We start from the raw sequence: 27920 nt of genomic DNA, 5'->3' as shown, positions 1-27920 counted from the left end.
AAAACATGTTTCCCTGAAAACAGACAACTGGGTTGTAAAAAGTAATATTTTGATAAACATGTGCAGCACCCAGAAAGATGTGGGGTGTGGTTTAAAAAGCTCATGAAATGAGTCAGACTCCCACTCAGCCCACCAGTGTGAGCTCACCTCAAGGGTGATGTTCCTCCCAAGTGGAAACATGATGGGTGTGTCCAAGGAAAAAATCAATCGTTATTTAAAAAAATAAAAAAAAGGGGGGGTATCCCCTCCCTTGGCTCTGAAAGAGGGGGGACTCAAAGGGGGGAAGGCCTCATTGTTCTGCATTGTGTAATGTTCATCAGACATAACACTGTCTGGTTTTATAAGAGGTAAGGTGATCATAGGATTGTTCAGATCAATTAATCATCTAATTGAATTTAATATCTAATGTAATTTATTGTTCAAATAATTTAACAAAGGAAGAACATAAAGGGGAAGTGTTGAGGTTTAAAGGGATTCAGAGGAATCCCCATGCAGGCCAGAGTCTGAGTCAGTTTCCTCGGTTTGTGTTTGATTGTCATGGATACGTTCCACCGTTCTCTTCAGAAAGAGGGCTGCCCCCCCTCTCTCTCGAGGATAAATTCCAAGGAGTTCACCACCCATTCTAAACCACATGAGTTTGTTGACAGGGCAGATCCCTCTCTCCTCCACCCAGAGTTGCCTAAGAAACACTAAGGAGTATCACATAGAAACGGGTAACACAAAGTTGGCACAAACCTCAGAAGGAGGTGGAGCCAATAAAGTGCAACCTGTGAAAAGTGTGTGGTGCACCCCATTGCCTTTTTAGGGGCTGAAGAACTACCATCCGTGGGTGGCTGTTGGTGGTTTACCAGGGAACCTCTCATGCTCTGACCTGAGCTGTGGCGAAGCCTGTCTTCTTATCTCTTCAAACACCCCTTCCAAGTGAAAGACAAAGACGCCTCCCCTGTCAACAGCTAACTTACAAGAATGTATCTGCTTCTTGTCACGTAAATAACATCCAGAACATTAATATCAGTCCTGTCCACGTTCAGACATACCGAAATAATGATGTAATGAGGAGAAATATTATCACTTGATCCATTTCACATACCTGTCCACATTGTTTGTACATTGCATATATCCCAGAAATGCACATTCCACTGTCTTTACCAGTTGTGCACACTTATAAAAGTATGTAATCCAAGAAAAACAATAACTTATATTGTCTTAAATAACACCACAGATCCTTAAAAACATGGTTACTAAAGGAAAAGCTGAATAGTCAGACTCAACACTTCACTGCAAATCACTGACATCTAGCGGTGAAAACGACGAACTGCACCCTTGTCAGACGAGTAGAAGTTAATGAAGTTCGAAATGTAAAGAAAATATTTATATTTCAATATTCACCGTCTTTCACTTGGTTACAGCTATAAGTGCCCGTTGCAAAATAGTTTGTCGTTGCACAGAGAAAATAGTTCTCTGTGTTTTATTGTTCTATTGTTTTATCTATCTAACTTAATTTATTTTGAGAAGAAGAGTTTTGAGGAGATAAGAAGAATATTATGTTTAGCTTTTCAGCAATTTAAATTTAAGAAGCAGGAAGGTTGAATATAATTGTGCTTTATACTGCATTTGGCCCTTTGGAACAAAGAAGACGTTTTCAGTACTCAGCTGCGGCCAATTTATAAAAGCAAAAAACATGATATTTCATGAAACAACTAAAGTTTGAGGTGTTGAAAGAGTTTGAGACGAGGCCACGATTAATGACACAAATAATAGCGATAACTATTTTTTTTTTTCAGCTGCAATTTCACAAAATACAGCATTGAACTTTATAATTAATGCTTACAAAGACAGAGAGAGAGAGAAAAAAACTGCATCAACGTGCATCCATTGTAGTTTAGATTTTCATTCTCGGTGGTATTTCTGAATACACCAAGATGCAAAAGGGTGTTTAATGACACAAATATAAAACGTTCAGCTTTCAGTTGCTGGAATGTTAGTTCATTGTTGCCACAAAGGGGAAGTAATCCTTATTTTAATATAATATAATTGATTTTGCCTATTTAATTATTGGAGATAATGATATATGATTTTTCTATGTAGAAGAAATACAACATCAGCATTAAGCAACTATCCGTTTCAGATTCCCATCATAACGATGCATGTCTGATAACACCGACTATTAATCATGATTATCATTTTAAAAAGTGGGGAAAGTTGGAAATAATTTGACTTTACACAGCATTTTCCACCTTTATGAAATCGTACCAGCCAGTGCATTGTACGCGCCTGTCTGAAACTGAACAGAGAGGTTATTATATCATATAGTCATTTTCAGCATCAAAGACTATTATCCATCATTTGGTTGTCATTTGAGCTGGTAAACGTTAGAAAGGTGAAAATGAAGTACTTGTCAGTGCTGTAACAGCTTAAAAAAAATCTATCATCTGAAATATGGATAAGAAACAGTGTTTAATGATTTAAACATAAATGCAAATATTCATATTGCTGTATTTAAAACATCTCCCTTGGCAGAAGCTACGGCTATCAGTCACTATAATCCGACAATTATCCTCCTGTCAACAGAATTTAAACGATGAGCTTCTATGTTATGATATAAAGTACCCAAATGAAGGGGTTGTAAGAAGCGATAATGCGAGACATACATTGGAAGAATATGAAGTTTAGACTTTCATCATGCGGAACATTTCTGGTAACGCTGGCTGTGAATCACCACAATGTTAAACAAGTAGAAAGGTCAGGGGCAATTGCACTTCACACGTCATTTAGCTCCTTTATGAAACTGTACGCGCCAGCCACTTCCACGCATTACTGCCTGAAACAGGAACATAAAGGCTGTTATAATCCAGTCATTATAAGGAAGTGAGGATTTTTCCAGCCTTTGGCTTGTCATTAAGTTTAAACGTTAGAAAGGTGGATGAAAACTGCGTCGTTTCAGTGGCGGGTTGCAACAGCCTCACAGAAATACTTGAACCTGTGGATATTATTGCAGTATCATGGACCTCGGCTACAGCACAATGTGATGTAGATTGAGGTGGTGGTCCATATTTTGAAAGAGACTGGAGAGTGTGTGCCGGTTATCGGGTTTATCATACTTCTGGAAAGTCCATGCCGGCTTAATTGAACCTGAAAGGGAGAAGAGACTTCATCCTGACCGTGAAGCAACGGACAAGCTTTTGTTTTTTGTTTTGTTTGTTAAGGTACGCTTGGAAAAGGATTTCATTAGTCTGAGGTGTCTTGTTGGAGGTACTTCAGGAGTATAGGGCCTCGCACTTCCAGTGTGAGCCGTGTCCATATACTTATATATGCTTTGTCTCCTCACTTACACATGATTGTTTTTTTTTTTGTTTCACGGACAGGATGCTGAGGTGCAGCGGAGGTCAGGAAGGAACGATTAGAGGAAGACAAAGTGGGTGTCTCTACCATTTGTAGTTGATATTATACTTTTGGCAGCGTCCAGCTGCAGGAGTTCAAGTGGTCTGGGATTTCCTTTATGACTGATGGGAGCAGGGATCATGAGCCCAGCCACAGATTCAGACAGGTGTCGACAGTAATCTGGTCACCGTGAAGGAGGGAATTGACCTCTTCAGCAAATCTCTCAGTTTACCTGTTGGACTACACCTCACCCTCACATATATGAACTTAGAGATTTTGGACACAAGCGGCAGTACTTGGTTATCGCCATACTAAAAAGGGGCCAGTTGACGTGTATTGGTGGTTTTGATTAGGACGCCCCCTGCTGGCGTCCCATCAGAGGGCGACTCAGAACTTCCAGGTCACTCCCTGCTCTGGGATTCTTGTTGCTGTTCACAGACTGCATGCTCCAAATGCATGGTAAATGAATTTCACATATATAGCACTTTTTCAGAGAGTTAAAGCAATTTACATTGTTGCACACACACACACACACACACACACACACACACACACACACACACACACACACACACACACACACACACACACACACACACACACACACACACACACACACACACACACACACACACACACACACACACACACACACACACACACACACACACACACACACACACACACACACAAGCGGAGGCGGCTGAAGGACACTTCAACATGAGTGATCGAAGCTGCAACTTTCCATTGCGGCCCGCTCTGCCGTCTGAGCCACAGCTGCCCCGAACTGTTGTCAAAGTCCACTATGATCTCCAGAATCTGTCTGTGGAGGTGATATCCACCCAAGGTGTAATTCTCAGCTTGAATAAATGTGATTGACAAAAACTAATATAATCACAAAGTCATTGCCACATGTCTACTAGTAATGTACTTTTTATTTTTCCCCGAGAATTAATTGCATTTTGTTGTACAAATGTTAAAAAAAAAAAGAAATCCTGCAGATAGATCAATCTTGAGGGCAAAATATGTAGATCCTTTGAGAAGCTGCTTTTAATTAATGTTTTGCAGTTACATCTGTTTGATGCATTTGTAATTCAGTAAGTGCCTATTATTTAAGTGTTTCAGCTTTGTGTAAAATATACAGCGGGGCACCTACCAGATTTACAGCTTATATAATCATTATGAATTATACCTCTCGTGGTGGTGGGATTTTATGGAGGATTTGCACCCAGTCTGATAGTTTCAGTGGGGCTGTGAGCAGATTTCATTTGTATTCTCATTGCATAAATGATCCCATGATTCATGCTTGCTTTTGAAATATGGATATTTATGACACGTCCGTGGCATAAGAGTCCTCTCAGGTTTTGTATGTAATTGAAAAAGAAAAAAGAAACACATCTTTTTGGTGCAGTCAAGCTCCCTCCCCGTTCTGTCAAGAAAAGCAGGCGGCTGCCATGACAACTGGAAATCTGCCGTAGTAACAGAGGATTACACTGCTTTTTCATATGAAGATATGTACGTACGCGCAACAAACGAATCTACATGTGACACCAAAACCATCATCCCGACAACAATGGAGACCCCTTTAACAGTATGTTGACATGCTTTTATGCAGCATAAAAGACTGCTTTTTAATCCCACACCCACATTCAGACGTATGCAAGTTTCAGCACAACAAACCCAGCAGATGTTTTCAGCAAAACTTTATTTTTCAGTGCATGAACGGAATACCATGTCAAGGTCGAAGCCTATCCTTTTTCAATTCATTTTTAAATATTTTCTCTTTTTTTTTTTTTTTTACATAAAAAAATAATGGAGCGATTTGATATACCTTAGTTTTTTTGTTTTTTTTCTCCCCAAAAGAGCACTCAGCAAGTATTTATAAAGGTGCTGTACAATGTACAAACATTTACATCTACTGTTCCTACAGAATGTAGAAGATACCACAAGGATTGTTTGTTTAGTTTTTTTTTTGTTTGTTTTTTTCTAATGAAGCAATGCAAGGCCACAGTATGATGCAGAAATGAGACACAAAATGGTCAGAATAAAAGCTTAAAGGAGTACAACAGTGCAGGAGAACATAAAATAAAAAGGGCATTTTCTGATTCTGAACCAGAGTGAACTGCCTCTACCTGACGCCCAGGGTTGGATTTACCCGTTCAACCAACCAAACTATTGCACTAAAACCCTCCCACTGTCCGACTCCTCTATGGATTTGTAACCTGATAAAACTCCGTTATACAATCAAACACTTTCCCCACCACGTGACTGTCACTGGGAATGACACCGTTGCACGTTTGCTACAATACTGTGTTCCCTGAGCTCAACTGAATATTTATTAATTTCATGAGTTGTGTCGGCAAATAGGCCGAGTACTTTTTCCTCAGATATTACAGTGGATGTTTCAAAGGTAAGAGTGAAATAAGACTATCACTTTCCCAGACCACGCTGCCACAGTGGATCTGTTTATCTTGTATTGATCAACTTAGCTACGCTTTAATGTGTTAGTGTGTTGTCTATAAGTCAGCCTTACATCAGCAGCGTGATCAATATCTCAATATGCAACAGCATCACTGTCTGGCTTCTGTCATCCTTCAACTACCCTGGCACTCAAACACACAGCAGGACTGACAATTACATACGATTAAAATCCTCATGATCCATATTTTCTTAACAGGAAGTGGCTCAAACAACCAAGGGCATGACTCAAACCTTGCAGAGCATTGCTATTTTGGCCTTGAACAGTGAACCTTTAGAAAAAAAAAATGAAAAGGCTTTGTAAAATCATAACAATAATAACATGAAAATGCAATTGGTAGCAAATCAACTTCACCACTTAAAAAAAAAAAAAAAGAAAACCCAAAACAACTAATGGTTATTCTGTTTATGCTACAAGGGCAGATGCAGTGCAATAGAATTCAATAGATAGTTAGATTCTGCAAAACATAACACATTCAAATATATATAATTATAATATATTTCACAATGAGACACGTTTTGAGCGATTGCAAACATTTGGTACAGCAGTTTGCACATTACGTCTATACAGTTTCTGAACTACAAAGTCATGGTAATTTCCTACCACTGAAGTACATTGGAAATAAGGTGAAAGCTCAAATAGCATGGGACAATTTTTTCTTTTTTTTAAAGTCTATATCAAAATGTGGAATGGCTTGGTACAGCTACATATACATATATTCATCTATTATCTCAATAAATTACACACAGGTTAGTTATCATACACATGGTAAACAGGATCTCAAACCACAAGTTTCTGGTCTTTTAATGGTACTGGTTGTTTGATGCAGTGTTGTGACTATACCCCTTGAACAGTCGAACGTACCCACTGAAGTAAACGCTTGCTGGATTGTATTTGAAATCTGCCTGTCGTTCAGAAGGACAATTATAAACGAGAAACGGGTTTTCGTCCTCACTGATGTGCAGAACACGTGCAGTAAAACAAACGGAAAGTACCGACTGCATGCAGTTAAGCAAACCTTGAAGAAAAAGAAAAAAAAACAGTCAGAAATATCCCATGATGACACTGAGGATGAACTCAAACCCTTGTTGACAGTCATAGTGGGTGTATACTACAGGCTAGAGGCAAGGGCCTTTCTGCTTTCTTTGCATATGGGTCATTGCATTGTAATGGGTGAAGCTCTGTTGGTAAGTCGTCGTTCCACAGGAGGCTCCCAGGATTGGCACATATTCACGTTTCAAAATATCTTGTCCGACAAGGCCCTTGAGCATGCCGCACATGCTGAAGTCCCACATCAAAGATGCTGAAGTAGCAGACAAGGCAGAGGGGAGCTGCTACATGCCACATGTGATGTCACAAGACTGCCAAAAATACAAATCTGGGCCACAGTCCAGCGATAATAAAAGTACAGCTATCTTGCACTTCTCTGTTTTATGGAAGAACTCAGAAAAAACAATCCACTGAGGATACGGTTAAATATTCAATGGCACAGCTCATTTCCTGGTGAATCAAGATTCCATCACAGAGGGTCACTGAAGACCTCTGCCTGGGAGAGGATTTTGGCTGAACTGGGCACTTTCCAAGGGCCAGGACTAATCTGTCCCTTTAGGCTCTGCAGGGCTCCTGGAATCTTATTTATAGAGGCCACAAAGTCTTCTTTACGACCTTCCTTTTTAGAGTAATAAAATGCATCTTCCCTTCCTTTTGTTTCTCTTGGTGAGGCAACAGAACCTTTTCTACTCAATCGACCTTTAAAAAATGAGAAAGATTCTCGTCTGCCTTTACTTGCAGTCTTACTTCCTATTGGCTTGTCCTTTCCATTAACATCTCTGTCCCCCAAATCTTTGACAGAGCCTCTCATATGCTCTCTCACTGTAGTAGGCGGTGTCCCGTGATGAGGAGACTCCCCCATCCCACGCTTTTTGAAACTTTGTTGGTCAGGAAAGGTCCTTTCTCCCCTCCCTTCTATCTCCCTTCCTAACGTGTATCTTCTGGTGGTGAGAGGCCTCCCTTCGCCATTCTTCATTTCATGACTGAAGCTCTGTCTGCTGGAGGGATCCTTTAATCTTCTCTGATGCACTGTGCCCTGCTGAGGTGAAACCACTTTCTGTCCAACGTGCAGAGACTTCCCAGGGCCTGCAGTTTGCGTCTTTGTTTGTGTCTGAGGCATCTTGTCCCTGCTCAGTGTTGCTTCCCGTGCCTGCCTCTCTGCCTTTTTGGGACCTTGATGTTGCTCTTTGGCTTTAGGAAATGTCTCCCCAGTTTTCTTTGGACTGCTTAGCTCTCTGGAGTCTTTCGTGGGCCTGGTCCTCTTGTAGAACTTCACATGCTCCAGGGAGGGAGGAGGAAAACTTTCTGCCTCCTTGTCTGCCCACTCGCCACTCTCCTCCACTGAGCTTAAAGCCCTGCTGCTGCGGGGCTTGCGGCCTTGTGGCGATGCGGCGCTCCAGCTGTGAGAATGCTTCAGTTTGCTGGAGAGGGGAGGGGAAACAAAGAAGGAAGCCCCGGCGGGATATGGAGAGGACTGAGATGACGTGTCGGAGAAGAACACTTCTCCGGAGGAGCTTGCGGGTGAAATGTGTGTTTGATCATGTTGACCTGTAAGACACACCCATATGTTACATAACTAGAAGCCGCATGTGCACAATAATTTTTAAACGCGCCACACACAATAATAAAACTCAGTAAGAAAGACAGAAAACACATAATATCAATGGGGTTAACAGTAGGAAAGTAAAAAATTACCAAGGTAAAAGAGAAGAGACCATTAAAAGCAGTGAAGATGTTAGTGTTGGTGCTCAGTGTAGTAGCACACAGTAGAGGAAGCTGTACTACCTGCATCAGGGGCAAGAGAAGAAGAGGCAAAGGAAGCAGATAGTTAGAGATTAAATGAATGAATTAAAAAAAAAAAAAAAAAAAAAAAACTCAGCAAAGAAAGTTAACTGGAATCAATACGAGTGAAATTACTAAACAGGCGCCATCAATTAACGGATGAATGCAGTCATTATCATTAGCTAAACATTAGGCAGATTTATGGTTTCAGCATGTATTTAATGACTGTTCCCTCTTTATAAACTGGTAAACAGCAGTTGAGCATTTAGGAGATAAATTTAATCTCGTTTGCCAACTTTCAACACCACTTACAACAACCGGTACACCTTAACAAAACACCAAACACCAAACAAAAAGCAAAACAACAAACAAACACTAGAAGTAATTACGATTGAGAGCAAACCCACACATGGGGTTAGGGGGGGATTATGTTTTTCCTTTAAAATTTAGCTGGAGTTCTGCTAATTGATGACAATCTCTCCCACAGAAGATATAAATCTCAAAATTTAGATAAACAGTCATAAAACTTCCTCTGCCTGGATGACACATGTTGTTTTCACCATACCTAATCCTTACCTTGATGAATAAATTTTCTCTAAAATCTAATCACTATAATAATATACACCTTCTATTAATTTCTGGAAAAATACACTGTTTAACACATTTCGATTCTCATAAAATTGCAATATATCATCAATCTACATTTCTATATTTCTATACAGTGCAAAGGGGGTGACCTTTGAAGGGACAGGGGAGGTCAATATCCAACAAACATGCTGCAATGTTTGGAAATAGTATTTACCGCCATCTTGAGCCAGACCGGCTCCAGGTCTCAGCAGCAGCACCACCTTATTCCCTCCAGCCTGGATCAGTTCAATAGCCCGTGTGTGGGAAATGCCGCGAGCCGGTTCCCCGTTAATCTCCACTATCTCATCTCCAACCTGTCAGTAATGCAGACAATGCAATTACAAAACAACAACACACCTATGGGCACTGACACTGCTGTGCATGCACACACACACACACACTTAAACATACAGAAGTGCCATGCTTACACATGCATCGTCAAAGAAAGTAAATTGTATGATAACATGCACACAAACACACACACACAAACTGCCTGGTAATGCCCTGAAGGTAGCCTCTATTATTGGAGATGACAGAATAACTGAGGATAAAGCATGTAAACATGTCAGTCTGTTAGGCTTTAATCAGTGTTGACATTCTTCTCCACCCTTGGATAGACAAAGTCATGCCCGGAGATCACAGTCTGGCAAGCCAAAGATTCATTCCCGCCAGGAGCATCTATTCTGTTCCGTCGCTCAAGAGGATCTCCTCTCATCCTGATGATAATAATGTGATAATCTCATCCCCAACGGGAGATTCTAATTTGGCAGAACCTCTTCGATAGAGGAAAGGGGGTCAGTTGCAGAGTGACCTTTCTGGAAATGGCTAAATTTATTTTTACATAACCAAATTGCGGGCCAGAAGTAGAGCGTGTACGGGCTGGAAGTGGCTTGAACATCCTCTAACGAGAGTTTGTCAACCCGCCCCTCAGACACGGCAGCTATTTTTGACAACATGATGTTTCTTCTTGCGCAACACTGAATTGTCCTGTGCAATTATCAATTTGACAAAATCACAAGAATGCAGGCATCTCTACGCAACTAAATACTATTGGCTGTGATTATCATTGTATCCTCTCCCCAAATGGTGACACGTGATGTATTGAGTCTGAGCTGCTTGCTTACATGGTTGCCATGACAGATCTATCTATCTATCTATCTATCTAATATTCAACAAGAGGTATAAGAATGCTAAGGAGGCTCACATGGATTCTTCCATCTAGCTGAGCAGGTCCATCCTCAGCAAGTCTCAGGATGTACAGGCCCATGTTGTACTCTGTGCCCCCACGAAGACTAAAGCCAAAGCCCCTGGGACTTCTTTCTAACTCCACTGTCAGACAACCCTGCACAGAACAAGAGGGAGGGAAAAGCTCTGCATACACTCACAATCATAGGTAGAAACATGCATACAAAAATAACATATGGAGCTGTTGATACATATTGTTGTGATCCTGTTGTGGTAAGTGACGACCAAAGCATATTCTTCCAATGATGGTATGGGATTGTATGATTGCCTCTTTTGTAGTCAAATGTAAGAACAAACGAGATTTGTCTTTTTCTTTGGGTAAGGATGTTTCGATTATGATTCAATAATGAATTACTGCATCCTTTTTAAAACTGACATTAAAGAAGCAGGAGTTTTATGTGACAAGCTGCAAGCAAATAACACACTGCATCACTCCTATTCGTATCATTGTGAATAATGCTTTGTTATTTCTGTACTACCTTGAGCAGTGCTAACCTTCAGACACTTGCTAAACACAACATGAAGGCGAAGACGTAAGAGAATAATTCTTACCTGGTTGGGTCCTGTCACACACAGTGTTCCCGAATCACCAAGGGAAAGAGATTTGTGGTCAGACCAACTGACTCCGTCCCTTTTGTCGTCCAAGTCCAGGTTATAACTACAATTTAAAAAAAACAAAACAGATCCTTCAGTAATAGTTGCTTGAGGACACCAACTGACAAGGCCATACACGCATAACATAAGTTGATTTATTACAGAATGATTGATGAGAAAGGCAGACATTCATTCTAATGTGGATATTTCAAGTTCCCACACACTATTTTATGTTGACTTTATTTACTGTTCAGGGCTGTACGTACAGAAAACAAATCAGATTCTGTAAGAGTGAGCGGTCCATGATTTTCTTTTACCTATTGGTAACTGCAAGAAACCTTGTGACTGAAATTATGGAATTGAAAATACAGCATACAGAATGTTAGATCCGACTTTTCTCATCCATCCTGCAGTGCTGACCTTTGTCCCATGGCTTTGTGTTGAAGAGCTGGGCTCTGTTTTGCTGAACTTGCTCCAGAAGGAGGGCCCTTGTATTCTGAAACACAATTCGACACAACATTGTCATCAGCAGGAATAGAAGAATTTTATAAATATGTCAAATAGACAAGCATGTAGATGAAATCCCAATGCAACAATTTTTCAGAATGAAAACCATTAATTTCCTTCTCTTGAGGGAAATCAACCTTTTCTGGTAAATTGTATTAAACTTACAATATGGAGACATAATGATGCTCTAGATTAACTTTCTTTCATTCAGTTGTTTTACAGGAGCAGACGTCCTGTTTATCTAATATATTGAATATCCCAGATTTGAATTAAGTTCTTTATGTCGATATAATAACATAGAAACGGGTTAATAACAAGCTGATCACAAGACGGTCTGAGTGCCGTGATAAATGTGACAGTTATCAGCAGAGAGAGACACTCACCGTCTTCAGGAACCACAGTGAGAGTGACAACATTGCCGGCCTCCTTGATAAGCTGAACAATGTCGTTGTGACAGAGTTCAATGATGGAGCGTCCATTGACTGCTGAGATTCGATCTCCAACGTGCAGCAGACCACAGCGGTCAGTGGGACTGCCTTCAATAATTCGGCCAATTTTGTGTGGGATGACTGTCAAGGCAGATAAGAAGAAAAATTTGAAATAAAAGCTTGGTTACAACGGCCTATATCACAACCTTGAAATACACAACTGCAGATTAAAATATTTTTTCTTTTATGCAGCCATAGTACGACATGTACATAAATCATGTTTCATTGCATTCCAAGGCAACATTTTCTCGACATTTTTGTGATAGTAACAACAGTATCACAGAAGTCAATATGTGTGAGAAATTGCTTTTCATGTATTTAAGTGACGGTATCAGTAAAAAAGATTTTAGATGTTTGTAATAAATGTCAAATGACTGAATAGATCAAAACAAACACACAGAACATTTTTGGTCATTAATGAGTCCTACAGAAATGCATTCTTATAACGTTTAATAGCTGAAGATAATTTGTAATAAAAAAAATAGACTGCAGAGGTTTAACTTTTACCTCCATGCGGGGGTTTGCTCTTTGACGTGAGGATAACAAAGCCAAAACCCTCGGTCTCCTTGCGGTGGAGTGTGATGTCGAAAGACTCGTGGTCCAGTGCACTGGGCATTGGCAGACGAGGTAGCTTGGGGGAACCATTCACCAGCACTGGAGTCATGTCCTGAACCTCGTCCTCTGTCATCTCTGTTATAAATAGACATGCAGCTATGAGATTTTATCAATATTGTTATTTTTTGGTGTGCTTTTCAGGGTTTTTCATAAACAGTCTTGACCTTTGTGTTTACACATTTGAGAAATGAATCAATGCCTGTAGAAAAAAAAGAAGGCATCTTATAAAGGCAAAAGGGTACAATTAAGTTGAAGTGACATTATTTTATTAGCCTGGATGTTGTAAGAGGTCGGTTGTGACTTCCAGTGGATACAAATAATTGGTGCAAAGCTCCTATTCAGGTGTGGTTGGGCCTGATTACTCACCTCTGTAGATGACTTTCCTGCGAACGGTCAGCATGACTTGACCATTACGGGCAGCATTGGTCATCAGATCCAGGACCTGCTTGTGCGAGCGACCTTTGACCATCACGCCATCGATGCCAATGAGTTCATCGCCCGCTCTGAGACGACCATCCTTCTCCGCCGCTCCGTTGGGCACAATGGCCCCAATGTACACCTGGGGAAATACATTCTGAGAAAGGGTTACTTACAGATCTCACATAACAGATCAAAGGGGGAAAAAAAGTCATTTTACATTATAATGTCAGAACTTCTGGTTATGCCTATGCTGGTTGTCTCCAGAGATTCGATCAACAAGTCACTCTAAACTGCCCGAATGTGTGACTGTGTGATGGTCTCTCACTGTCAAGCGGATTTGGATTTGGGTTCTTTGCTAGCTGGGATTGGCTGCAGCTCTTTGTGACCCCGGTCTGGATAAAAGAAGTAGATGAATATGGTTATATGATGACGATGTATACTTACTGGCTGCTGTGGGCCCTCTCCTCCCAGAACACGGAAGCCAAAGCCTGTTTCAATGTCTCTCTTCAGAAAAACGTCAATATCTTTGGTGTGAGGCTCTGTCAATAAATATCAACCGGTCACTGAAGCGTTTCCTGCTGTGCTGAGCAAAACAACTTGTTGAGGAGCAGTAACTTTGATTTACACTTACGTCTGCTCTCCAGCAGGGCTTTGGACTTCAGGTACAACTCTGTCACGTCTCGTTTTGGGGATTCGATGGAGCGCAGGGTGCTTGTGTTGGAGTGGTAAGGCAAGGCCTGCTGCACAGAGTCCACGATACCATCCAAAGTCTCCGTACTGGCAGTCATTTCCTGTCTCTGATCACAAAAAATGATGATTAAAAAAAAACCAACACTATCACAACTACATGCAACTTAAAGTTTGACTTAAATTATAATTTATTTTTTCATGGATGACACATACTTTTGCATTTATATATTGAGGACGTCACATGTTTGGTGATAGTTTCATGGCTCGTTATCTGAGCTATAGTGGCTTTATTAGCTCCATTCATTTGAACATAGACGCCTTTACAGTCCTTTTCTTTGAGGGATAAGCAATTGGATTTGGATATATTGTAAAATCCACAGGAAAAGCGGAGATTTTCCCATAGCTGGCCTCTTCATGCAGAAAGGGCAACTTCTTTATCTGAAACTGGCGTATTAATAATAGCACCATATCTAAAGAGGCTCGTCCATGCTTCATTACCATTGCAATCCCCTGACAATAGCCCTGAGAATACTGAACACTGAAAGGAAGTAATTAAGAACGTTTTTTACAGCAAACAAAAGAAGGCACCCAGAAACATAATCAATATTCAAATTTATTGCTATCATTTAATTTGATGCAACAGAGGCTTACTGGTTAAGCTGAAGGACAAAACGTTTTGGATTGAAATTAAAGGATATGCCCCCTCAGGGTAACAATAGTGGGTAAAAAAAACCCAACAAAGATCCATTTTTACTCACAGCTTTTAGATTCTTCACAGGGGATGTTTGACCTATGGAGATACAGAGAAAACAGAGATATAGTTGAAAAAACATTTGTCCCAACAACGGTGGCCAGAGAGCCACAGTCCACCAGATGGCACTGCCTCTCTGACTGAGAATAAAACAGCCATCAGTTTAAAAATAAACCAGTGAGTTGTTGGAAACTCCAGTGATGCCTTGTAAAGAATGCTCCATTAGGAAAAATACACATCCATGTGTGATTAAAGATACATAGGGAATTTAAAGGTAGTACATGTGCTGAAGACCTGACTACACAGTGAAAACCATGTGTAGAGCCGGGGAAAGTGGGGGGCATTAGATATTCATGCGTATAATTCAATGACTGATATTTCTCTTCCCGCTTACTGCTCACTGTACAGTACACCCACAACTTCCATCTCAAGCACTCAGATTGTTCCCTACAGATCATCCCCTCAACTCGCTGCATTAACTGAATTAACAAACACTCTGGAGCCGGCCGCCCTGTGGGGCTGGACTCACACTTGGACTGATGAGGGGTTAATGGAGCCTGATGTGAAAGCAGTGAAATGTTTTCTCCTGCTTCACTGCAAAATTCCCAGTTCAAGTAGAGGAGGAATCAAATATATAAGATAAGACAGGTGTGCTACAGACACGCACGCTCAACTGTATCGGTTTCTTACCTATGCGTTCTGTTTTTATTTTTCTTAATGCTTGCATGCATGCACACGCACAAACACACACACACATACACAAACCGATGAGCCCCTTTGAAGCCAAAGGCCATTGTCTAATGAGGGTTAAAGCTGGCATTAGCTCTTCAGTTGTACAGGCTGAGCCCAGCTTTGCTTTAACTGTGGGAGCATGCAGTGCGTCAGTGGAGTAGGACACGATAGTGGCAAAGCAGTGAGAGTGACTGGCGTGGGTGTTTGCGGGAGGACAGAAGACTCAGGCGTGGCCAAGGGAGGAGGCCCCCCGAGGACCTTTTCTATACCCATTTAACTATGGCTCTTTAACAGGCCATGGGTATAGAGGCATGCTGAAATCCTCTGCACTTTGCTGATGATCAAAGCCCATCCAGGGTTCATCGACTTGCGCAGTGAATCCCCGGGGCAGCTGGAGATGGATGTATGAAACATTTGAAGGGTGCCTACCCTCCTCCCTCTGCTTCTTGGAATCAAGTACATCCCCACGCTTATGTAATTCCCACTCTCGGGCTTGTAACAGAAAGCATTATGTTTCATTGGGAGTTGTCGTAAACAGAGGCGGGTTAAGTGGCAGCACAGAGGAGGAGCGCTTGTAATATGTGTGAGTTGCAGAGTTTGCATATGTAAAGAAGGTGCCTGTGCATACAAAGACACAGAGATTGAATCTGATTATCTGAGACAGCCCATGTAGTGCAGTTGTGAATTTATTAAGCTAGAGTGGAACCAGTAACTGCTTTGGTGACCTTACAGAGACGGCAGACAAGGTGGCATCACCCAGACTTCTACAGAACAAATGTGTCTAGTGAGTCAGTGCCCTCCAAACCAGACACAACACCACCTCACCTCCTGTCAGGATCAGCACACTGACCTCACCTCCCATGGGCACTATTGAGGTAGCATTGACAATAATAACAAAGCATGTCACACAACAGATCAAAAACAGCAGGATACAATGAGGGGTGAAACAATGACAGATCGTAAAAGAGAGAACCAATATCATAGACACATAGAAAACCAGTCAGACCGGCAGTGGGACAGTAAGATAGATTGACTGGAGTCAGACTGACACTGAAATGCATTGCTGTGTAAGTCTCTCACCTCCTCGCAGCACTAGCACGTTGACTTCGCTCCCCACTGGCAAGTCTTTAAGGATATCCACAACTTGTGCATGACTGAGTGTTTGGACATTTTGCCTGTTGATCTCTTTAATGACATCTCCTTTCTGCAGCCCACGGCACCACTGGGCATCCAGGATCATCTTCACCTTCTGGCCCAGAGGGCAATCGGCTATGGCAAACCCAAATCCCCCAGGTCCCTTGACCAGCGGCACGCTGACCAGCTCCGGCTGCAGCATCCCTGCAGCTCCCTCTCCTCTATCCGTCTGCCTCCCATTGGGTAGGGCGGCCACAACAGGCCGCCCACTGGCATCAGTGGTGACATAATGCAGTTCCTGCGAGGACCCGTGGAGGACATCGCCTTTCACAAGCAGCGGCTGTCCGTTGATGAGGGGCACGGCTGTCACCACCTCTCCACCGTGCAGAGCCTGCTGGGGCTGGGTGGCCGGTGGGGGAGGCGGAGGGGGAAGAGGGTCGTCGCTGTTCAGATCCACGTCAGGAGGAAGCGGGTAACCACGGCAAAGCACCATGTCCACGTACTGGTTGATGGGAATAGACTGGAACATCTGCACCACCTCTGGATGAGTCTTCCCCAGCACACACAGCCCATTAATCTCAACAATCACATCACCTGAGACAAGGATAGAAATGAAAGAGAGTTACAGGAGGGGAATTTTTTTCCTTTGGTGTTTAATCTAGACATTACTTCTCTGCTCTTTGGGAAGCACTTACTCCTTCCATTGTCAGACAGATCTTTCCACTGTAAGTGTTCCTTTCCTCCTCACTGCTTTCTTATATTTTCATTTTGGCAGCTGCCTGTACCGCTTCCCTTTCCTTTTATCTCATTCATTCGCACTCCATTCTTCTTCTTCCCTCACTTGCTACATTGTTGAACAGACCTGAACAGTACTCTGTGCCACAATGACAAGAAGCTGAGACGGGTGTAGATTTCTGCCACATCCAACTTCTGTAACCTTCCCACACGCACACGCACGCACACACACACACACACACACGTACACGTGCACGCACACACACCTCACAGCTGTTGGTTTATGAAGACAGCCTAAAGGCAATGGTACAATCAGAAACAAAACAACAAAGATGTTACAAGACTGCACACCCACAGTAATCAAGAGCCATGCCCTTGACAGAGCGAGAGTTGTTGTTATTACTTTGTTAAACTCATGGGACAGAGTCAGGTTAAGCAAACAACGTAGAGGTAAAATGAACACCTCCAGGTGCATCATACATGGAGTAGGCACAATGTTGCTGCAAAAACAATTTTGGGGTAATATTGCAGAAATGATCAGTTATAAACTCATGGATCTTCCTGCCAGCGAAATGAGATTTTAATGGGTATTCTCATGCTTATATTCGCATTGCCTCATTTGTGCTTTGCAAATTTTAAAGGTCCTTGCGCAAAAGGTTTTTGCTCACCTGATGCCATCTTGTCGTCATGTGCAGCAGGACCATCACTGAGCACATTTTTCACCTGCAGAAACTCATCTGTACGGTCACCTCCTATGATGGTAAATCCAAATCCCTGGGAGCTCTTCTTCAGTGCCGTGTGGTACATCTCCCCCTTCAGCTGGCCGGGGTCTGCAGTGAAGCCAGATGCGGCTCCCTTGCCTGCAGAAATTGTACATGTCAGCATATGCGCAACCAAACAAAATCTCTAAATGATGAACAGTATCGAGCGTAGCAACACTGAATAATGAATTCATATCCTGCTTGGAAGATAGCAAAATCTCTCCATGTCTTCTCCGAACCTCAATTATACGCATTATGTGCCAAGGATCAACATAGCAATTAGTCATTTCTAATTAACAGCCGTGATGTATATGCCTAAACTAGATAAACCCATTAACAGGGACCTTTTTGAACAACCCTGCAGAAAAAGGAGCAAAAACAGATCAAATGATATAAAATTATACCTTTAGAGGATAATTACTTGTTTCTCTCCGTTACAAAACTACAGTGCAGAACAATTATACAGTACCTCTGACATTGTCCAGCTTGAAGGAATGCCTCTTTTTTTTAATCTTCCTCTTACAATAATCAATGACTCAGAAAAAAGGTTTGTCACAAAGACAGTTCATACCGCCAGAAGGGGACAACTTGAGGTCAGCAGCAACATCAATATGGACCAGCAGCTTGGCTGTGGCAAACGCAGTACACTAGATAACCAACTGTCAGGGTCACACTGCATTAAAACTGAGCAGCTTCTGGCAGTACTGTGGTATCAGCACTTTAGATCATGGACACGCCATTTTTCCCTTGCTGTCTGATGGGCTTGAGTCTGGACTGCATTATAGCTTTCACTCAAAAAATGGAACACAGAAACTAGCTGAAGACAAATGGGCCACATTCGAGCGGCTACGGTGTTTACTGGAAGAAAGTGATGAGGCTGTCAGTCTCTGAGGCAAGAAATTTGAAATGACCCATCATCTCTTTGATTCTCCAATTTCTTCTTTTAGCTACATTAAAACATAAAAAAAGCAACACACGCTAAAATAGAACACGTGTAGAATGCAAGTGAATTTCTGACAACGAAGAAAAGAAATAAAGGACCAAAACTGCAGATACAGCAATGTATTTATTTTACAATGTTTGCACCAAATTATGATAAAACACTGGATATCCTTACTGCAGTTATTTTATGCTAAATATGGCACCGAATGTGAAAAATAGGAAATAAAACCGCTAAGAAAATCTTAGTCATTTTGTAAATTCCTTCAAACATATTTTGAGCGTGAAGCCGTTTTCCCATGTTTTTCCTTGCTGTCAAATAATTTATGAGAAACCAACACTTGACTTTCATCTGTCATTCAGCATCGTCTGAATTGTCTCAAGCACTTAAACTAAAGCTCGGGTATTCCTCTTGAATGTGGAAATCATTATACATACCAAACCAACATTATATATAAAAAAAAAACGCAGTTTTGGTACAATTTTGTAATGAAATGTTTATTATTACCTATGGAATATTGATACATTCTAAATATAGGATGGGAAAAAATATTTCCACATGCGCAATGTTAAGACTAGACATGTTTTTTTTTTTTTTCTTTTTACAAATGGTAGAAATTATGAATTACACAATGCGTTACCTGAATTTACACTTAGCCAATATGCTAGAGGACTGTATAATGTCTGTCCGTCTGAAAACTGAAGATCAAACTAGTTTGGCGACATAGCACCGACTGCACATTTCACTCTTGTCTCCGTCAGTTTTATAAACACTCTATAACTTTGGGAGGCATGTGTGGTGAATTTAAATGCAGGCGCTCTCGTGCTATCAAAGGGTTCAGACAGCCACAAACATAAACCACAGGCATGAACGGCTGCAAGAGCATGTAACTTATCACAGTCAGTGTGGACTCCAGATGTCCACACTGTTGCGCGGATCAAGGGAAGCTCATTTGCATAATCACATTCAAATTGCTTGATAAACTCAACATGGGATGTTATTTTTTTCTCTTTCCTCCCCCCAGTGAAAGCTTAAATTACCATTTGACTGCACATTTGTGAGTGAAGGAGGAGACAGTGGCAAAGGAGGGTGAAAGGAACAGAGGGTGAAAATGAGTGTGATTTATGCAAGCCTGTACTTGTGTGGGAGAGTCCACGGTAGGTCTCCTTTAGGGGGGAAAATGTGAAAACCAGAAGCAGACAAACTGTCATATCCCCTATCACATCAAACAGTCACAGCACTCATGCGTGACTTGGATTTTTAAGGAGCCAGATTCTTTATTATGTAGTGAACCAACAGGACTGTTTGCTTGCAATGGTTGCTGCAAAGACGCCAACGACTGATCAGTTGAGAAAGTAACAAGTATAGAAATTGTATGTCAAAAACAAAAAAAAGCTGACACAGCACAAGTGTGTCACGCAGCCACAGTATGATTAGCATAACACTCAAAATATTCAGATAAAAGGCATGTTGGAGCACAAAATCCATTAAGTCAACGGCACCTGCTGCCGTGAAAATAAGACTAATAGAATAACAAAACTGTGAAAGCCTGAATTGTTGCCTGAGGTGTAACTGCCGACCGGCGACGCCATGGTTTCATCACAGCAACCAACTGACAACTCACTGGGTTGTGTAATCTGCAATCAGGGGCGAGGTGGCGGCTTCCTCGGTCCCCACACACCTGAGCAGAGAGATGTGTGATTATGCTCGGCCTCTCTGACGTTCTGTTCCACCAGCTGTTGCCACATTCACCGTTAAAAGGCGGCCCTCCTCAAATGCTCTCCCTCCCTCACACCCTGAATCCCTGCCAGCGCTGCAAGCCTGTCTGTCCCCGCCGCTGCAGAACAGCAATCTATTATACATCCATTGTAATGAAAACATACTTAATTCATGATGTTTATTGTCAGAGAAAAATGGCATGTCAACCTAAAGACCATAGTACCACCACAGGGCGGACAATATTTCCATTATAAGAGCAAACAAGGGAAGAAAAGACTTTTTTTGACCATCTGTTATTGTTGGGGGCTAGTTTAAGTTTGACGCATTGAGCTGACTCTGCATTAAATTATGACGTTCCCACTGCTTTCTATTCCCAGGAAAACGTATTTCTCAAAGTAAGCTGACAGAGGTGAAAGTCTCGGCCTCTACACAGAGGCATAAGCTAAAGTTATTAAATCACAATTAGATTTTGAACAATTAGCTGATGCTTATGTCCAGAGTGATTTACAGTGAGCGCAAAAATAGAATAAGCTCATTGAGCGTGACCACAATGAAGAGAAAATGACTTGTTCTTGAATACCACAAAGAAAATGGGTGAGGGATAGAAATAGATAGTTAATTATATGAGGACAGTGAGCGAAGAATTAGCTTACCAAGAGCAGCAAAACATATTGTAACAGCAACAAAGAGCCTCATAGTTTTCAGATGAATAGTCTAACTGGAGTTTCTCTTTGTTTTCGCCCTTACAGGACATGACAGCCCAGCCAGAAAGCTGGCTTAAGTAATTACAGTTATTCATGTCTGTGCATGTCTCATAATCCTGATCGTTCTGTCAAAATACATGAAACATGGCGCTATATCGCATGAGGTTTTTAAAAAGTGCTGTCGCAATTTCGGGATTTGTGTGTGAAATATCATTCTGTATGTCTTTTATCACCGTGGACGCTGGAGGTGTTTTTTTTCCCTCTCTCTCCTAACAATCCAAACAGAGTGGAGAGTGAAGAGGGAGACATGTCGTGCAGTGCAGCTGCTACCTTGGGAAGTTGCTGCGGCAGCTTGCTGGATTGCAGCAGTCTCCTGGCTCAGCTTCTTCTTTGCCTCCAGGACGGGGTTCTCAAACTGGGTTTTCTGGTTGATGTGGCTGTAAAAGAAACAAGTTTTAAAGAAAAAAAAAAAACTAAAAAAAAACAACTTGAAATCCAAGCACACACGTCTTCCGTATTGATCTGACTGCAAACACATTCTGTCCATTAGAGACATCTTGGCTGCGTGGTGATGTAATGGTTAGAATGTCTCCGGTTTCAATCTGGTCGGTGGGCTTTTCGTGTGGAGTTTCTCCTGGAGTGTGTGTTCTTGACATGCTCGCATTAAGTTTTGTGTGTGCGCTCCGACTTCCTTCTGGCTTGTTAATTTAATTGGTGATTTTGAAATATCCATTGGTGTGACTTCAATCTTGGTGTGTGTGTGTGTGTGTGTGTGTGTGTGTGTGTGTGTGTGTGTGTGTGTGTGTGTGTGTGTGTGTGTGTGTGTGTGTGTGTGTGTGTGTGTGTGTGTGTGTGTGTGTGTGTGTGTGTGTGTGTGTGTGTGTGTGTGTGTGTGTGTGTGTGTGTGTGTGTGTGTGTGTGTGTAACAACTTCTAGCTTTTGATTTGAACCCTGTTTTGACGGGCAATCCCTCGTCTGGATAGAGAAAACAGATAGATTGACTTTATGAATTAGAGGCGAAAATGATTATTTAATATATATATTCCCATCAGGGCCAAAAATGTTGGACATTGTGTCCATTAAATTGTAAACGATGCACGCAAAAAGAAATACCTCAGGTCTAAATCGGTTGAAGAAACTATGGTATTCCAACACAGGGACACTTGGTATAAATACATACGTAAACACAGGACACAAACAATAAAAGCTGGTTCACTATCTCTTTATGTGGGGGAAATGCATTTTAGCCATTTAATATTCTAGGAAATGAGCCCCAAACTGCCAGAAACATCTTGTTCCTCCACGACAAGGTAAACAGCCTGTTGTCCCTCTGGCATACAAACTAGAGTCATCGTTTCACAGTGAGCTCATTTCAAGCTAAAACACTGGCAGCTACAAACTTCATCTATATGCCATTGACTTCTTGTCCATACAGGGCAACTTTCTCTCACATGTCACCTCTACCTAGAAGGGATTCTTGTGCAGACTGAGCAATAAAACAACGCAAGCAGACCCATTTTCTTTTCATCACAACAGATTGCTACCTCTCCTTTCCAGCTCCCACTTCGTTCCTTCCATGCATTCTAGTTGAAAATCTTCCCACTTATCTCTACCGCTGTTACAATGGCAGTGTTTCACTGATTTCCTGCTGGGATGGTGAGCACAAAAACACATTGCGCACACAGGAAAAAATATACAAACAATATGTAGCAGAAGAATACACATCTGACAAAAAGCAGCGAGAGTATAATCAGTTGTGTTCAGATACAGGTCACGGCAGTGTAACCCACAGGGCTTCATTTTCCCTCCTACTGGTAAACAATGGGAAAATCCTGATGAAAATCTTTAAATGTTCTCCAGGTAAATGCTTCCTCTCTGCACGTTACATAACTCGGAGCATTCTCACCCGAAATGAGCACAATGAGCCGCGTGCTGAATCCATTTGTTTATTTTTAGACTGTATTGATTTATGTCAGTCCACTGCTAATGTACACAAAGCGGTGCAATATACACTTGTGCTCTGATCACTTCTGGCAAAGTGCTTATGTGTGTGTGTGTGTGTGTGTGTGTTATGTGCATCTTGAGGAGAAGTGGTGTGATAAAGCGGCATGCCTCGTTTGTGAAGACGGCAGCAGGAGTGATTGGAAATTAGTTACATCAATAAAACTTACTCAACGTAGTATGTGCCGTACTGCGGGTCGTCAATTTCCTCCCAGCCATAAGGGAGCTCTGCGAAAAGAGAGCAGTCTGCTATTGTGCTGCTGAGAGAGGCAAACAGGGCGCACACAATATGACAGATTGGAAGAAAACAAGTATGCACAATATTTAGCATACGCCGGGGAATTGTAACCTATCAGATATACAGCAGTCGGGACCCGTGTACTTTTTTCCCCATGACTGGGGCGTTTAGCATAAGAAAGTAGGCATGAAAATAGCCTACAATAATTTAGTGAACAGTCCCGTGGTTTTTAACAAGCGGGCCAGCTGAAATGGCTGATGTACGCCATGCCCTGATGAGCATATCAGGCAGAAGAAGAAAGAAAAATAGAGAGAGAGCGAGAGAGAGAAAGAGAGAGGAAGAAAAGAACTCTTAACGCAAGAGAGAGCTTTGCAGTTGCTTTTCAGATGCAACATACCAACTAGCTTTTCGTTAGCCTGTAAAAACCCATTAAAACCAGGCTTGAAGGGTCGCACTCTTTCAGCCGTGGCCACTCTCTGTTTCTGCCTGCACTTAAGCCCACATTATCATCCTGGGGATATGAAAGCACGTCTGGAAGTCCTTTAAGTGGCCCCCAGCTTCAGATTTCCGGAAGTTTTTTTTTTGAATTATACTTAAATTGTGATGAGTTAGGATTACTTTTAGCTGTTGTGTAATTTCAAAGCCAAGTTCAATGCTCGTATTCTATCCAGGTTGGTTATTTGATTAATTGTGCAGAAAGGTGTGAAGAAATGGATCATGTAAAGTAGGGCAAGCACAAAAGAGGTATGCCCTCATGTAAACGCATGTGCTGTCGTTAATTGAGTGAGTGTATGCTTGAGTAGACCAGCTGAGCGGAGAAGTCCACATACCGCCATCTTCACACTTCTCGGGGGGCTTCGCCTTCTTCGCCAGGCGAGGGTCCAACCACGTGGTTGTCTTGGTATTGTGACTGCAGAGCACAAACAGCAGCCAGTAAATATCAACAACGATGACCCGAGCCAGCAGACAAAACCTCGTCGGAGGCACGCACAGCCTCCCGCCAAAAAAACAAAAAACAAAAACCACAGCAGAATAGTGGCAGCTCCTTCGTCACACGCGTTTGTCAAGGGTTCCGGAGTTTATGAAAAAACAAACATCTGATCCAGTGGTTTATGTTCAGCTGTCGTATAACTGTGGGTGTAGTTAGGTGGCCTTTTCAGAGGGGTGAAAAAAAAACAACCTCCGAATGTGAAACATGACAAACTCATTTATTCTCAAACGTGTTAAAACAACTGGGGTGTGTAATCAGTAGGAAAATCACAATGGCCTGCTGATATCTTCAGAGACAAGTGGCTTAGAGCCAAATATGAATAAAACACACAGGCTCACAAACGCAATCATGCGGACATGTGTGTACACCCGTGGCCATGAACACCTCTGAGGGCCTCATTCATGTCATCGTTGTTAAATCAAAGTATCGATTGGTCCAGATAAAGAGCCCAATATATCTTTATAAGAACCTCATATTTACAACATGCACTATCAAATAAAGGCAACAGCTGAAAGACCTACAGACCAGCAAATAAATCTTTGTGATTGACATTCATGATTGAGGTGTGTTGTCATAATCAGTGTGGAGCTGAATACAACCTCAAGTATGTTCCCACCGAAGGACAAGTGCATATGAGTTTTACATCATTCATTCAGGTTTTTAGATTTTCACTTTTCAATTGAACATCGTGTAAATAAGCTGTTATGGTTTATTCTTTATGTCACCAGAAGGGATGACTTAGCATTCACAAAGCCACCACGCGTGAAACCAATGGATTCAACCAAACACTTTCCCTTCATTTCCATCACATTTTGGTGAATAAAAATGCCTTTTATATACAAGATTCACCATTATCCTCTCTGGTGACATTAATGACACATTAATTTTCCAAGTTTTACATAAACCAAGCAAGAAATGTTACTAGAGTAGCCCTAACCGTAGTCTACTGCAGTGTTTCTCAACCTGAGGCCCAGGACCACCTTGAGGTGTACGATATCATGAAAGTCAAACTTTTACCTGTGAAAGAAAACCTAATCCACTTTTTGGAATCTCCAGCACACAATGGAACCCAAAATGGAACAGAGGGGGTTCTTATATATATATATATATATATATATATATATATATATATATATGAAAGACATCAATTATCGCTGATTTTTTTGTGCTGTGATTAAGATTATTAGAATCTTGTTTTTCGGCTCCTCATGAATCTTGAAGGCAAAACCATGAAGCCATTTTCTTTCATTCATTGTGATGTTTGGCAATGAGGAAATATAAAGGATCGAGAAAAACACTTCTTGTCTTTTCTATGTAAAGAATGCATGATTGACATTACAATTCTGTAAACATGGCACCTATGTGATTTTTTTAATTTTAGCTTAAGAATTAAATGTAATTTGAAACCTCTTCTTTTAGAACACGCTTTCTCCAAGTGGTCCAGAAGTCCTCAAGCTGTGTTGTTTTGACTCAGTTAAGTTTAGTTAGTTTCTGTGATTCATGTTTTTTTTCCAAATTTGAGAGAGATGTTGCATAATTTCCGAGTCTTTTATCATTTATTAACTGTCACAAAAAAAAAACCTAAAAACTAAAATTAATAAGGGACATTTCATTAGTTGACGTTCACGAGTGTCTCAGCTAATATTTGTTTTTGTTCAAATCATCACACGAGCCCTGGGTTGTCCCACTCACTCTATGAAGTAGACCATGCCGGTCTCGGTGTAAGCCATCTCCCAGTTAAGAGGTAAGGGCTCGAGGCTGTCATCACGGGGAAGAGAGCTCCATGTGCGGAAGTCCATAGTGCTGCTGGACTGAGTATAACTGGGCACTGCTTTCCTCCACTCTGCTCCCTCTTTGTGCTCTAGGAAAAAAAAAAAAAGAGAGAGAGAGAGAGAGAGAGAGAGAGAGGATGGACAGGTCAAGGGGGTTAAAAACAAAAAGGACACCAAAGCGAGAAAGCAGAAGGTCAGCCTGCAGTAATACCTACAAACTCCTGTTTTCCTTCCTGCTGCAGGGAAGTGTAGGCAGAGTCGGGTGTCACAGGAGTTGCATGTGAGTGATTGAATCCATGTGTGCTCGCTAAAGGGCTGTTTTGCATTCGCCTGTATACAATATGGAGGCTCGTGTCTCTGTTCGTTCCCCGTGGGTTGCAATGATGGAAGCAGGGATTCACATTGAAAGGGCCACGTGGACCTTGGGGCGGTTTCTGTATGATAATTCGGCACCGTTGCGTTTCAAATACATTCTGTTTCGTTTGTAAACACTCCTCTGTAATGAGAAACTGCAATACAATGAACATGAACCACTCAACAAAGCCTCCCCTAATTCATCTAGCACTCCATGCTTTCCCTCAGAAGACGTTTACAAAGGGATGAAACATAAATGTTTTTTATCCATTTCTTTTAAAGCGGAACCTAACCTCCTCACAATAGAGGATCATCCTAAAAGATCTTCCATGCAGCACACTGAAGCACCTTTAGGCTTGTTTTCATTTCCTGAAGATCAAATTTACATTGGGGAGTGAATAGAATAAGATGCCCACCTGACAGAGCTCCTCAACATTAGCAATGTCAATTTGGTGAGGTGATACACTCATCCACTTTAATTTTTATAGAAACAAAATGCATGTTTGAAGATGTTCTATGTACTCTGAGTCTGTATAAGTAGATGCTTCAGGAGACAGCCTGGGGCTAGAGACATCCCCCCGAGGAAAGACAAGGTCGACAGAAAGGTTGAAAGCACGGTGAGGACCGACTCGTTGGTATGAGTCAGATGGTGGGAAGACTACGGTTCATAAGGACAGCTGGAGCAAAGGTGGAGGAATCTGCAGTAAAGGGTTAAGAGACTTAGAGCTCACATTTTCCATTAACCTCTTTTTTTTTTTCATTCAACCATAACTCTCACCATCTATGGTCGGTCTGGGACGCGTCTGCCACAGCTGAGGGCTGTAGTGGAGCAGTCATTTGTGACTGGTTTCTTTCCATAAAAAGAACTCCTGGATGTCTGGGCAACGTTTCATGTTTGATTTCAATATGACAGAGCAGTTGGATAAACAGACGTTGGATTTCTGTGAATCCTTTGTACAGCTGAGCAAGCAGTGTTTGAGCCGTGACTGTCAAAACAATGTTTCATTCTGTAAAAAGTGTTTTCAGCTTGGACTCGCCTCAGCGTTAACCCCAATTCTCCCACAAAAAAACCCAAATATGGCACATGGCATGTAACCTATTTCCGTTACTGAAGTGTTCTCTTTGTAAGAATTAAGGACAGATTTTCTCCTTGGGGGTGGGGGGGGTTGAGGACCGGTCCTGATTGATCACTTACACAATATCCTGTAAG

General features: G+C 41.7%; 1 protein-coding gene across 2 annotated transcripts in view; it reads right to left on the bottom strand.

Moving 5' to 3' along the window:
* Positions 1–5081: 5081 nt before the first annotated feature.
* magi3b (membrane associated guanylate kinase, WW and PDZ domain containing 3b) overlaps positions 5082–27920 on the bottom strand; it is a 122701-nt gene continuing 99862 nt past the window's right edge. For both annotated transcript variants that reach the window (XM_080461299.1, XM_080461300.1), the window contains 17 exons: positions 26277–26445; positions 24424–24503; positions 23526–23583; positions 21685–21791; positions 17899–18090; positions 16442–17089; positions 14637–14668; positions 13820–13985; positions 13633–13727; positions 13135–13342; positions 12661–12843; positions 12049–12234; positions 11579–11654; positions 11117–11222; positions 10524–10661; positions 9495–9633; positions 5082–8458 (listed from right to left, as the gene is read on the bottom strand). In XM_080461299.1, the coding sequence (XP_080317425.1) occupies positions 7380–8458; positions 9495–9633; positions 10524–10661; positions 11117–11222; positions 11579–11654; positions 12049–12234; positions 12661–12843; positions 13135–13342; positions 13633–13727; positions 13820–13985; positions 14637–14668; positions 16442–17089; positions 17899–18090; positions 21685–21791; positions 23526–23583; positions 24424–24503; positions 26277–26445 (3662 nt within the window). In that variant the 3' untranslated portion in view covers positions 5082–7379. The remainder of the gene's footprint in view (positions 8459–9494; positions 9634–10523; positions 10662–11116; positions 11223–11578; positions 11655–12048; positions 12235–12660; positions 12844–13134; positions 13343–13632; positions 13728–13819; positions 13986–14636; positions 14669–16441; positions 17090–17898; positions 18091–21684; positions 21792–23525; positions 23584–24423; positions 24504–26276; positions 26446–27920) is intronic.

This window comes from Lipophrys pholis, assembly GCF_963383615.2.
Source record: "Lipophrys pholis genome assembly, chromosome: 4".
NCBI lineage: Eukaryota > Metazoa > Chordata > Actinopteri > Blenniiformes > Blenniidae > Lipophrys > Lipophrys pholis.
The sequence above is the reverse complement of the archived record's forward strand: the minus strand, read 5'-3'. Positions and strand labels throughout refer to the sequence as shown.